Source organism: Pantherophis guttatus, chromosome 3 (genome assembly GCF_059756535.1).
Source record: "Pantherophis guttatus breed Tessera chromosome 3, ASM5975653v1, whole genome shotgun sequence".
NCBI classification, from domain to species: domain Eukaryota; kingdom Metazoa; phylum Chordata; class Lepidosauria; order Squamata; family Colubridae; genus Pantherophis; species Pantherophis guttatus.
This window is the reverse complement of record NC_142065.1, coordinates 31384631-31396719: the sequence shown is the minus strand read 5'-3', so window position 1 is coordinate 31396719 and position 12089 is coordinate 31384631. Positions and strand designations below refer to the sequence as shown.

Sequence of the window (12089 nt, the reverse complement as noted above, 5' to 3'; positions counted from 1 at the left end):
AGAAAAACCTGCTGTACATACTCTTGGCTCAGCAAAACAACTCTTCTTTCTACACTTCATATACTAGAGAAAGCCTGGAACAGCCAGGTCAAGCCAGGAAATTAAAAATCTGGCAGGATGACATAGATGATTGACATCCTTACCTTGTATTTATCTGAATTGCTTTAAATCTTGTGCAATACGTAAGTGGAGACAACAAGCAGGTAGGGGGAAAAGGTAGAAGATGCACAATCCTGCCCATTTCAAGCATTTACATCATCTTTTGTCTTGTATGCAGGAGGAGGAGGAGGAGGAGGGGGGGGAGGAGGAGGAGGAGATCAGTGAATTGAAGAGACTAGGAGAAGAATATGTCCACCTGTTTTTCAATACTGGATAGCAAAAGGACTCTTGAGAAAGCTTTCAGGCCCAAATCCACAGATAATAAACTACAGAAACACTTTCCATAGACGTACAGAAATGCCATGACTTGAGTCATTAAAGATGAACTGGCCTAACTGCATATTACAATGACTGAAAAGTAAATTTGATATAAAAAAGTGGAAGAATGCTGCAGCAGGGAAAGTTGTAATTACCATGTCTGCTTCACATATACCTTGACAGTCTACATGGATTAAAATAGTGATTTTTGAATTATATTTAAAGGTTGTTCTGATAAAGGTTTTTAAGCTTTCAAATTTAATTAACATTAACCCTTGCTATTAGAAATGTAACTGAATCAATGTCTTGATAAACTGCTATAAAATAACATCTTAACACTTAATAGGAGTATGTTAATTTAGACCCTTTAATGTAGATTATTACTTGCACAAAATCATACTGCTGTCATTGGGAATTATGTGTAGATTTAATTGCACTTATATCCCAAATATAAACACACTTAAATGCTATTACTTCCCTTAGAAGCATTACTTTTTATGAGATTTAAATGAAATCCCTAGGCTGACTTCACAAATGGTATTTAGATCAGTCACTGCTCTTCTTCTCTTGATAAATCAAAGAGAAAAGCAACATCAATTGCAATGGAATTGTTTTCAAATGATTCTCCTCTATACATTTCCTCTAGACATATTTTAAGTAACTTGTCTCAGACTAGAAATCACAGTCCTACAAAACATTAGGTCTATGTGGAACAAAACTCAAAATTAAATAAATAACTTATTTTGGAATGAACATATGAACTGATCTTAATAAACTATCATTTGCTACTTTATTTCAATTTTTACTATTCAACTTTACTGGTAGATCAGGCATACAAAAATGGTTGAAAGCTACCGAAAACTAAATAGAAAACTATTATATAAATATATAGGAAATGTACAGTATAACCCTGAGTTTATGTAACAGATGTCACACCCTGGTTACGAATAGGCATTTGAGGAGAAAAAGATATAACTTTTAAAACAGAAGTGACTGTATGCAATATATTTGTATATTTATGAGTGAGCCATGGTGGCGCAGTGATTAGAGTGCAGTACTGCAGACTATTTCTGCTGCCTGCCGGCTGCCTGCAATCTCAGTTCAAATCTCATCAGGCTCAAGGTTGACTCAGCCTTCCATCCTTCCGAGGTGGGTAAAATGAGGACCCAAATTGTTGGGGGCAATATGTTGACTCTGTAAACTGCTTAGAGAGGGCTGAAAAAGCACTGTAAAGTGGTATATAAATTTAAGTGCTATTGCTATATATTTGAAATGCATTGTCCATCTTCTCCTAATTTCTTGCCTTTCTGCCATTCCCAAGTGACAATTATAGCGCGTGCGTGCACACACGCACACAAACAAAATATTATTTTCTGTATACATGCTATATTCTTTTCTCTTTTCTACCAGGAAACACCCTCACGCCCATAGCTCTAACTCTCTCCAATAATACATTCGAGTAGTTAGTGCCAACAAGATTATAGTAAACATGAAACCAATGACAAATACAAGAAATAAATCATCACGTTTGGAAGGGTAACCTAATATTTCCAGAAGTACAAATTATAAGGCAAACACTCCTCCAAAACAAAAAAATAGGCAGCCTCTTTTCTCCCAGCCTTGCCAAACAAGGTATCAAATATCAGCCTCTCATCACATGATAAAGTCTTGAGGGAAATACCTGGAGGACAAAGGATGGAAAGGAAACAACCAGTTGGAAAAAACATTCTACGCTATATTGCAACCTTTGTGATAGCTCCAACTTTTCTCTAATCAAAAGTACACAATCCCAAACCCCAGAACCACACACAGCCCTGCAACAATTCTGTCTGCAACCGAATGCCTCCAAAAATTGTTACCAAATTGTGATTTTTTTAAGATGAGAGAAGAAAAGAATGTATGTGATTATATCCAATGTACACTCACTTCATTTTACTATAGCTTAAAGCAGGGATCTCGAACCTTGGCAACTTTAAGCCTGGAGGACTTCAACTGCCAGAATTCCCCAGCCAGCTTTGCAGCAAATGCAGCAAAAATGGCCTGCTCAAAGAAATTGGAGACAACATTTAAGTAGAAGCTTTTGAATGGTTATATTAAAATAATCTTTACGGTCTTACGGAATTCATGTTTGGGTTATATTTGAAGGCGTTCCTTCACATATGGTAACTAGATTTTCAGAGTTTCCAATGCCAGAGGAAAAATGAAGATGCACTCTGCTGAGAAGCATATTTGGACAAAATCAATGATCTTCCCCATCCCCATCAGGCAACAGGCTGATAAGAAAAAAGATTCCATCCAGTGGACAATTATTCTTAAATCTAATTATCATACTACTGGTAAATAGGGGGGTTTTTTTTGGGAGGGGAGAGCGCGGGGCGGGGGGGGGAATAGAGGAATAGCATATAACCAAATTGCTGTAGAATGAAAAGGAAGTGGACTGCATTATATTCCTCAAAAAGAGCCAAATTTCTAAAGCAATTTTGCCATCTTATTTGAAAAAGGAACAACAAAAACGAAGAGAGAACTTTACTTGGATTATTTGTCTGGGGAAAAAAATGACACTAATTAGGCCTTGATATTCTTGTCACTTGATAAAAAAAATTAAGTAGAACTTTTTCTGAGTTTTTCAAATTCAGACACCCCCCCCCAAGCTTTTAATGACTTTCTCATTTATGAGGAAAGTCAGGGACAGTCAACCTTGCGTCCTCCAGATGTTGTTGGCCTGATTCCCATTAGTCCTAACCAACAAAACCCAAAGTAAAAGACAGTGGGTGTAACCCCAAAATATGTGAAAAGAACATGCTAACCTATCCTGTGTTAATCACAAGATTAATGTACTAAACATGGCTCCCTTATCTAAAGGATGATAGATTAAATTTATTTATTTCACTTAATCACAATAGTGAAGAGGCTCTGCAAGTTAGGTGAAGCAGCACTATGAAAAGTCTACACACCCACTAAAATGTCAGGTTTACGCACTTATGCAATCACGTCATTGATAGCTTTTTGTTATTCCCCCCCAAAAGATTTGTTTGCTTTTCAATTGAATTGTACAGTTTACATGTTATATTAAAGGTCAAAAAAAAACCAAAACTCAAGTGATTTATCTTGGTCTGACTTTTTTACATGTCAAAAACCTGGCATTTTAATGGGAGTGTATAGATTTTTTATATCCACCGCAGAAGTCAGATATTTGTCATTCCTAGTGATATGCCCAAAGACACCTAGCTTGCTGCTATTAGAAACAAATGCTGAATTCAGTCCAGAGGTGAGAAAGTTAGTTGGCTCAAATGCTTTTGGACGTATCTCTCAACAGCCCTGCCATGACTTGTGGGGGCTGCTGCTGATGGAAGCTGATGTCTCAACAATTAATGAGACTGTGTTTTCACATCTTTAAGAGTTTCAATCAGATAGAACTCATGGGACTACAGTGAAGTGGGTTTAAGTGAGAAATTTCCTATGCTTCCTTTCCCAATGCATTTGGCTTCATTTCAGCTTCTAAGTGCAAGAGGCATGAACATTGAGGAGCTTTGAGGAGCTTGGCTTACAATCTTCCAAAAGCGGCACAATTATATTGAAAAGTGTATGTAAAAAAATGGGAGAAAATTTTGTGCTGCCAACTGATTTATCTGGCACATGGCTTCAGTGAAATAAGGGAGAAAAATAGTCCAATAGTGGTAGCATATCTTATTGATTTAATAACAGGAGTATTCTATCACACAAAGAGTTCTCTACTCTTTCTTATTTTCTATGCCAGTGAAAATGTGCATAATGATTCACAACTTTTTAAAATGGTTTATCTTTGAATCACCAAATGATGTAAGTCATTTGTATTACCCATCTAGAGATCAAAAAATTGTGTCTCAGTAGAATCTACTAAAAGCCATCATATGTTCATAGCTGTGCTTAAATTCTGAGTATGTTCTTTAGGTCCAAAGCAAACATCCTGACCACAGTCACAATCCGAAATAAAACCTAGTATCTTATGTCCAAATAAGCCTGTTGCATACTTAAGCAGCAGAACAGAAATCAAGCTACAGAATGGAATGCCAATGAACCGTACAATTTCATCACAACGGGCAGCATTAATCCTTCCAAACTATATATAAATCCACCTACAAATATATTGCTCCAGCTAAAAATCTTTTTATTAAAAAAAATAAACACGCCACAATATTTCTTATACCATCCACTTTCCTGATTTTCCCAACTGCCTTTGAAAAAATGAGCGAATAAGGACGAATATTCATCTTATGAGAGAACAGAACATCTGAGGATTTCTGAACAAATTATATTAAGTCTTCTTCTGTTTTTATTTTCTTTGCCACTGGTTGACAGTCTTCAGCAGGCAAATCTTGTGCTTTCTGATTAGAAGTGCGATTTCCTGTTAAAGTGTTCACAGTATTGTATAATTCTGCTGGGAGTGAGGGGACCGACAAAACAATTCTGGGAGGAGACACCATCAAAGACTGCTCCTGTGATATCAAGGGCACTGAAATTGTTGGTGCTCTTGCAGCAAACAATTGTGCCAGATTCTCTAAGGCAACTGTCTGTCTGTCCATGGCATCTGCTATCCTCCTGGTAGACGTTTCCATGAGGGCAATCAGTTTGTCCACATTTTGAGCAGCCTGATTTACATGATTGGCAAGTATGGTAAATTCCTCTTTATGGGAGTCACATGCTCTACTCTGTGCAAGTTCAGAGGTTTCGCTGTGTTTTGAGTGCAAATCAGATAGAGCATTTACCAGTCTGTCACCCACTTGGGAAATGGCATCTACTATGTCTGAAGTAGTTTCAGTTTGTCTCCTCTGTTTCCTATTCCAGTGGTTGTTGCATATTCTGTCAGCATCAACCAGGGATGCCCTGGAAAAAGTGCCGGATGGGCCTACATTGAAAGAAAGGAATAGACGTTATCAAGTGATCAAAATACAGCTCACATTTAGAATTCATTAACATTTAATCTTGGGGCAAGTCAAATTAGGAAAAGGTGCAAACACTTCAATAAGTGCACTTAGGTCAGTGAATTGTATGCAACATTATAGTATTTCCCTATCCACTTTAAAGAAATTAAGCGCAGCTTCCCCTAATTTTCTGAAATTGGTGCTAACTCCTAATGTTCACCTGAACTGACAGAATGACCATCTCCTCTTGTATTAGGGAAACTAGGTGAAGCCACATCTCTCGCAAGAAGGCCATCTTCTCCATGCGGTTCCCATTCATCACCTGGAGACTGGACATGTACAGGTTCAGAATCCATCCGTGCATCTTGAAAATAGCCATTGGAGTCATCTGTAGGTTCTGGGATGGATGCTTCATCATCATCAGAAACCAAGACAACACTTAGCTTTTCATTTTTTTCTTGCTCCAAGCCCAATTTTTGGACTTCACGATTCCTCCTATCTATAGATAGAGAAACTTTGGACACCACAAGACCCTTGTGCATGCACAGGAAACTGTTCAAGGAATCATAAAATGGCAAGGCACGTTGACCACTCACAGAAGAGTTGTTTCCACAAACAATTGCCTTGTATCCTCGCCGAAGCTCCTTGGCACGCAAGCGACACTGCTTCATATCCCGGTCATAGCCATATCCTCGCATCTTATCAGAGATCCACTCATACTGTGCCTCATTGCGAAAGTTGGTGGCCAGTGAGGCTTGGACTTGGTCATCACCCCAGATCTCAATGAAGGTCCGTATTTCTTCATCAGGCCAATATGGATTACGATGACGAATACTCTTCCTAGGAGCAAATGACTGGATGCTCATTTTCTCCCCTGGCAGTTGTTGTTGATCATGAAACGACTCAATCCCAGCAGATGATGGACTTTTCGTTGATGTTAAGTATTTTGCCCGGAGGTGGTTCAGTTCTTGCAAGTTATTCTGCAGACTTTTTAAAAAATCATAGTCACCAGCCATTCTCTTCTTTATGCCCTTGCTGTCAAAAGGAAAGCCAAACATTAATATTCTACAAATACAGCAAATTTTACCAATTAATCTGGGGTTCCTTGTTTGGTAGGCCTGATTGTATAGACATACCACTTTTATCTGTTTAATATGCTGCTTTCAAAGCAATGAACACTCAGAAATTTGTTTTAAAGTATACGCATCGCATTTAATAGAAGAATCGTTTTGGGCTCTATGGAACTAGCTTCTATAGTCTATTCATTACTTGAATCCAAAGAGAATTACACACATTAAAAATCTACAATTCAACAGTTTGGAGTAACTATGAATTAGCCTGAAGCTCTTTCCTGAACTGAAAGAGAAATATAGTAATGCAATTTGACTTTATTTATATGAGAATTGTATTCACCTAGTATTTATCCTTGGTATTGTATATAATTCAAAAGTTATTCTTAAATCAAGTAAGTTGATTATTATTCTTCCAAGTCAATGTGTTTAGAAACTGTCATTGCAATCACTGCAATTTTATCTTCATGTAGATATGTTTAGATGTCCAGTTATTAGATTCAGCAAAAAACACCACCACATGATGATATCATTGTCTTCACCCAGCCTTGCCTGCGGGCATCCGGATTTTAAAAGAATTAATGTAGATAATTACCAAGATAATAAACTCTGAAAAGCAACTGCCTCAAAACACTACAACTAATTAAATGCCTACATTTGAGGCTTGGTATAATATAGTCAAACCACAAGTAATTCTACATTTTTAAAATTTGAGTTGGGGACTCAAATTTTCCATTCATACATTAAAAAAAGAATTAGGCCTGTTGTATCAAAAATATTTTGCTCTCCGTCTCTGGCATGATGGTATGTATGTATGAATATGAGACATGATAGACAAATAGATAGATAGATAGATAGAGACATGCATACACATAAAAAAACAGGCTTTTGTTCAACTTTCTATAAACTGGTGCTCCCCAGTTATGCATACTCCCATTACCTAGTCAAAGGGACTATGTTGATTGGAGGAATTTGGAGCTGACACAAGCTTTAGCAAGCTAGTCTATAGTTATTCGAGTTCCCTTAGTAACCCCTGGTTACTTCCACTTCGGTTCCCACCAATCTAGAAGGGAATTTCCTTAAGTAGAAGTTGGGAGGTTTGCAAATCGTGCATGGGGAAAATCCGAAAAGCAAAGGGATCAGGAACCCAAATCTCTTCCTTTCAAAGCCCTGCTTCTGAACGAGATGCAGAGGATGGCAGGCACTCTTGATAAAACCACCCAGCCCAGACCTTTAGCTGCCCAGGCTGGGTCGGTGATGCAAGCCTCCTCTTCTTCTGTCCCACGGGGCAGTGAAATCTGGGGTTCCTGCGCGTGTTTTGAAAATATATTTTAGAAATATCAACTCTGGGGTACATCCGCCCTCTTCCCAATCCCCTCCATTCCCGGCAAGTCCCCCTACTGATTCTCTCCCGCACTTTCGGAGCCAATCCTGGCTGCACTCCTGGGCTATGCAAGCCACGGCGCGTTCCCACGACCCTCCCGATCCTCCACCCAGGTTCTCCCTAAAAAAAGCTACTGCGCTCCCCCGTCCTTACAGTCGCACACTTACTTGCAAGTTCCCGGCTCGCTCGTTGGCAAGCAAGCCTGCTGCGATTGGACCCGCGGCAGGACAAGCACGTCATCAACCCAATCGGAGCCTCCTTCAAAAAGGCTGGACAAAAGCAGAGGAAGAAGGCGGGGCGCCAACTCTCCATCAGGAAGGTGGGGAAGAGGCAAAAAGTCAAGCTGCTGATTGACAGGCGCGCTTTCGAATCAAAGGACGGAGAATGAGGAAGGGCGGGGAAGAAATGCAAAAAAAAAAAAAAAGGGGGGGGACTTATAAAAGATAAAACTGCGAAAGAAAAAAGGAGGTCGGGCTCAGGTGGCTGAAGAGTAAATCCTCTCCCGCTGCAAGAGGAGGGTTTTTAAGGCTTGCAATGGTTATGCAATAAAAAAGGAAAATAAAGCGCAACAGAAGGCGGAGGTTCAAACAGACAACAGAAAGCTTCCCTCCTCTCTCTCTCTCTCTCTCTCTTTTACCTTGCAAAGTGAGGCATTTCTGGTGGAGAAGCAGAGATTCCCGCGGAAACGGAGCTGAACTTTTAAAGGTCTTCAAGCGGGCAGCGCTCGCAGTCCAATCCACCTTGGCCCATGTGACCGCCAGACCTCCGGTCACTTGAGGGGAGTGGCCAAGCGCGAGGGTCCGCGCGCAGCTGTCCCCGGGATGCTGAGCCCTGGGCCGGTCTGAGTTGCTTGTTCCACGCTCCTGTCACTCCACCGGCATGAGGTTGCCCCCTTTTTTTCCTTCTTGTCTGGGACAAAATGCCGAAGTTAGGACTTGGATATCAATTAATTCCTGGTTTGCTTAAGCAGGGTTTATTCAAGCCACAGTGCCCACGTTTATATGATTTCTTTGGTCGTTCTATACAATTCAATCTGTAATCAAATACAATCCAATAGTAATAATATTGCTTATAATGTTAAGCTTACATCTATCTATCTATCTATCTATCTATCTATATCTATCTATCTATCTATCTATCTATCTATCTATCTATCTATCTATCTATCTATCCATCCATCCATCCATCCATCCATCCATCCATCCATCCATCCATCCTGTTTCCTCAAAAATAAGACATCCCCTGATAATAAGCATGCGCTAAAATAAGCCCCTGAAAATAAGCCCTCCCTGAAAATATTTAAACACAGAGCTGGAAATCAGGTAAGACGGCAAGAGAAGCCCCATCTTGCTCCATGCACCCCAAAACAATAAGACCTCCTGAAAATAAGACCAAGCACTTATTTCGGGGTTCAAAAAAATATAAGACAGGGTCTTATTTTTGGGGAAACACAGTGTCTGTCTGTGTCTGTCTGTCATTTATCTCTTATCATCCATCCATCCATCTATCATCTACCTACCTACCTACCTATCCATCCATCCATCCATCCATCTCTATCTATCTCTATCTCTATCTCTATCTCTATCTCTATCTCTATCTCTATCTCTATCTCTATCTCTATCTCTATCTCTATCTCTATCTCTATCTCTATCTCTATCTCTATCTCTATCTCTATCTCTATCTCTATCTCTCTATCTCTACATCTACATTTAACTCTATTTTATTAATCATTCTTAATTATAACTTTACTAACTTTTTCTGTTTTCTAGCCATTTATATGATTTCTTGAGTGGGTTCTTTACACAGAAAAGTCTCTCTCTCTCCCCCCTTTTTCTCTCTGTGTGGATGTTTCCTAATCTCAACAATTTTTAAGATATGGGAACTTCAACTCTCAGAATTCCCCAGCCAGAGGTTGGGAAACACTGATCCAGTTACACTAAAAGGAATTAATAGATTTGGGCTTGGAGCAAGAGAGAGAAAAAAATATAAGGTTTCTTTGGGTATATTGGATTTCTGTACTGTGTTAAACCAAAGTTGATTTTTGTGTGATCTCAGCCTCTTATGTGTGGTTTATGTGAACACAACCATATTCTTTAGAAGGGGTACTGCAAATAAAGATTCCCTTTTTCCTTTTCCCTTCTTAGTTTAATACAAACGTGCACTCAAAAAATTAAAAATGACCTAGAGTACTACTTAATGAAAGAAAAAGGAAAGGACCAGGTAAATGCAGATTGACTGTAGCGTAAGTGCTATTCTAGATTTTTAATTTTAAATATCTTTAGCTCCATCTTCTCAGTTGCTAGAAACTGGGATTCTGTGAATTCTAGTCCTGCCTAAGACTCAAAGACAACTGGTGACATAAGGCTAATCACTTTCTCTCAGCCCTAAGGAGGAAGCAATGGTAAACTACTTCTGAAATCTTGCCAGGGACTTTTCAGGCAAGGCTAAATGGAAGGGGAAATCAATGATACACTGTATCATTGTATTTCTATACAATGATACAGTGGTAATATTACCATTCATTGACCCTCAGTCCTTGAGTTGGCAAGAGAATTATGCAAGCATAAATTGCTCTGCTCTGGATTCATTTTAGTGCCATACTACTGTAGTTCTGCCCTTAGCATCTTTAATGGAGAATAAGTGAAGGATAGTATATGATATATCCTCCTACAAGGTGGATTCCCTTCTACAAGGTGAAAGGGAAAAACAACCACTGATTGTTGTTTTTAATTGGTCTTTAATTGGTTAGACAAATGTTACAACTGGCTAAAAGTTCGGATGATGATTAGCATTTTTAGCAATAAAGTATTTTTAATTAAGGAATATACATTTTCTAAGACATAATGCTATTGCATATTTAATAGAGTACAGTATAGCATAAACATAACCTTTATATATTCTAGGAAACCAAAAATTTGTGTGATTCACTTTATTTCAATATTTATTGCAGTAATCTGGAACTGAATCTGCAATATCTCTGAGGTATGCTTATATTTCAATGTACTTAGCAAGGAAACTTGATAATTGCATCTTGAGATGTTGACAGGTTATGATAGGTATGGTTTTCTGACATTTGTTGTATTGTTAGGTCTCCATTCTGATCCATGATAACCTGGACCGTGGCCTTTTCTTTTGCCTGTTATCAGAGGCCCCTGTAGAAGGGTTTTGTTTGATGACTGGAAACTTTGGGTGTCTTGGAAATATTTCTTCAAGCTTTTACACCCGTAAACTATTTTGTTCTGCTAATGCTTAGGTTACATGGGGTCCGTAAGTAATGAAGGAAGCATCTATTGCAAAGCAAAGTAAAGATGTATTAAATATGCTGTGCAAACAGTAGTAAGAGATAAAATATATTCTAAAATATAGTTTTAACATTTAAGCCTTTTGTAGGCACTTGTCCATTGCACCATAAATGTTCACAAAATTCAGAGATATTATGTGATGTAAATATCCTTGTTGAATTTATCATTTCCTTTTTAAATGTAATTAGCAATAGTATGTTGAATGTGGACGCCAAAATGCATTATTTATCCTTGACTGTTTCCTATGACATCGGTAGTAATGGGTGGCACAAGACTTAAATTGCTTGTGAATGTCTGGAAGTTTAATTTTATTTGTATTAATGTTATTGTAGTAATAATAATTTTATTGTTATTGTACATGTATACACAGTATACCCATACAACGAAATTCACTTAACACCCAAAGACCACATATAACACATATAACAACACATATAACAATCCCCAAACACCCTCCCACCCACCACAAATTCCCCACACCTAAAGCACCCAAACATCCACATAACAGACCAAGTAATGCTGTCCAACAGCTCACTGATTGTGGCCCTTTAGTTCATTGTTGAGTGCAATTATAGCTCTGGGATAAAAACTATTCAGAAAACGTGTGGTCCGAGTTTTAATTGTTCTGTATCTTCTGCCAGAAGGTAACAGTCCAAAAAGATTGTAGCAATGTAGTGGTGCAGTGTTTAGAATGCAGTATTGCAGGCTAATTCTGCTGACTACCAGAGTTTGATTCTCACCAGGCTCAAGGTTGATTCAGCCTTTCATCCTTCCAAGATGGGTAAAATGTGGACCCAGATTGTTGGGGGCAATATGCGGACGCTGTAAACCACTGAAAGAAGGCTGTAAAGTACTGTGAAGTGATTTATAAGTGGTATGTAAGTCTAATGTTTATTGTTACTGCTATTATTCAGTGTTGCTGTTATTAGGCCATTAAATCCATGTGTGTAAATAGTGCAAGCTGGAACTATGTGTAACTTGGGCTCAAGATATGTGCAAATTTTCCCATTTTAAA

At 38.6% G+C, this 12089-nt stretch overlaps 1 protein-coding gene and 1 long non-coding RNA gene across 8 annotated transcripts; one reads left to right on the top strand and one right to left on the bottom strand.

The window, feature by feature from the left end:
• Window positions 1-4547: 4547 nt before the first annotated feature.
• On the bottom strand, window positions 4548-8556 carry LOC117663652 (uncharacterized). Of its 7 annotated transcripts, none has more exons than XM_034413968.3 (3): window positions 8410-8556; window positions 5539-6353; window positions 4548-5302 (listed from the first exon to the last, which is right to left on the bottom strand). In XM_034413968.3, exons 1-3 carry the CDS (start codon window positions 8424-8426, stop codon window positions 4707-4709), a joined length of 1428 nt encoding a protein of 475 aa, XP_034269859.2. In that variant the 5' UTR covers window positions 8427-8556; the 3' UTR covers window positions 4548-4706. The 7 variants fall into 7 exon arrangements, with proteins under 7 accessions (XP_034269859.2, XP_034269864.2, XP_034269860.2 ...); XM_034413973.3 differs by having other exon boundaries at window positions 5641-6353; window positions 8410-8549; XM_034413969.3 differs by having other exon boundaries at window positions 7940-8524.
• On the top strand, window positions 8557-11916 carry LOC148114535 (uncharacterized). Its single transcript, XR_015732998.1, has 3 exons — window positions 8557-8656; window positions 10723-10754; window positions 11818-11916. It is a non-coding gene; the product is annotated as an uncharacterized LOC148114535 (long non-coding RNA).
• Window positions 11917-12089: the final 173 nt, after the last annotated feature.

Excerpts from the sequence above, each read along its gene's own strand:
- LOC117663652 (XM_034413968.3), bottom strand. Across the intron at positions 5,303-5,538 it reads TGGTCATTCTGTCAGTTCAG|GCCCATCCGGCACTTTTTCC; the intron begins GTGAACATTAGG and ends CTTTCAATGTAG.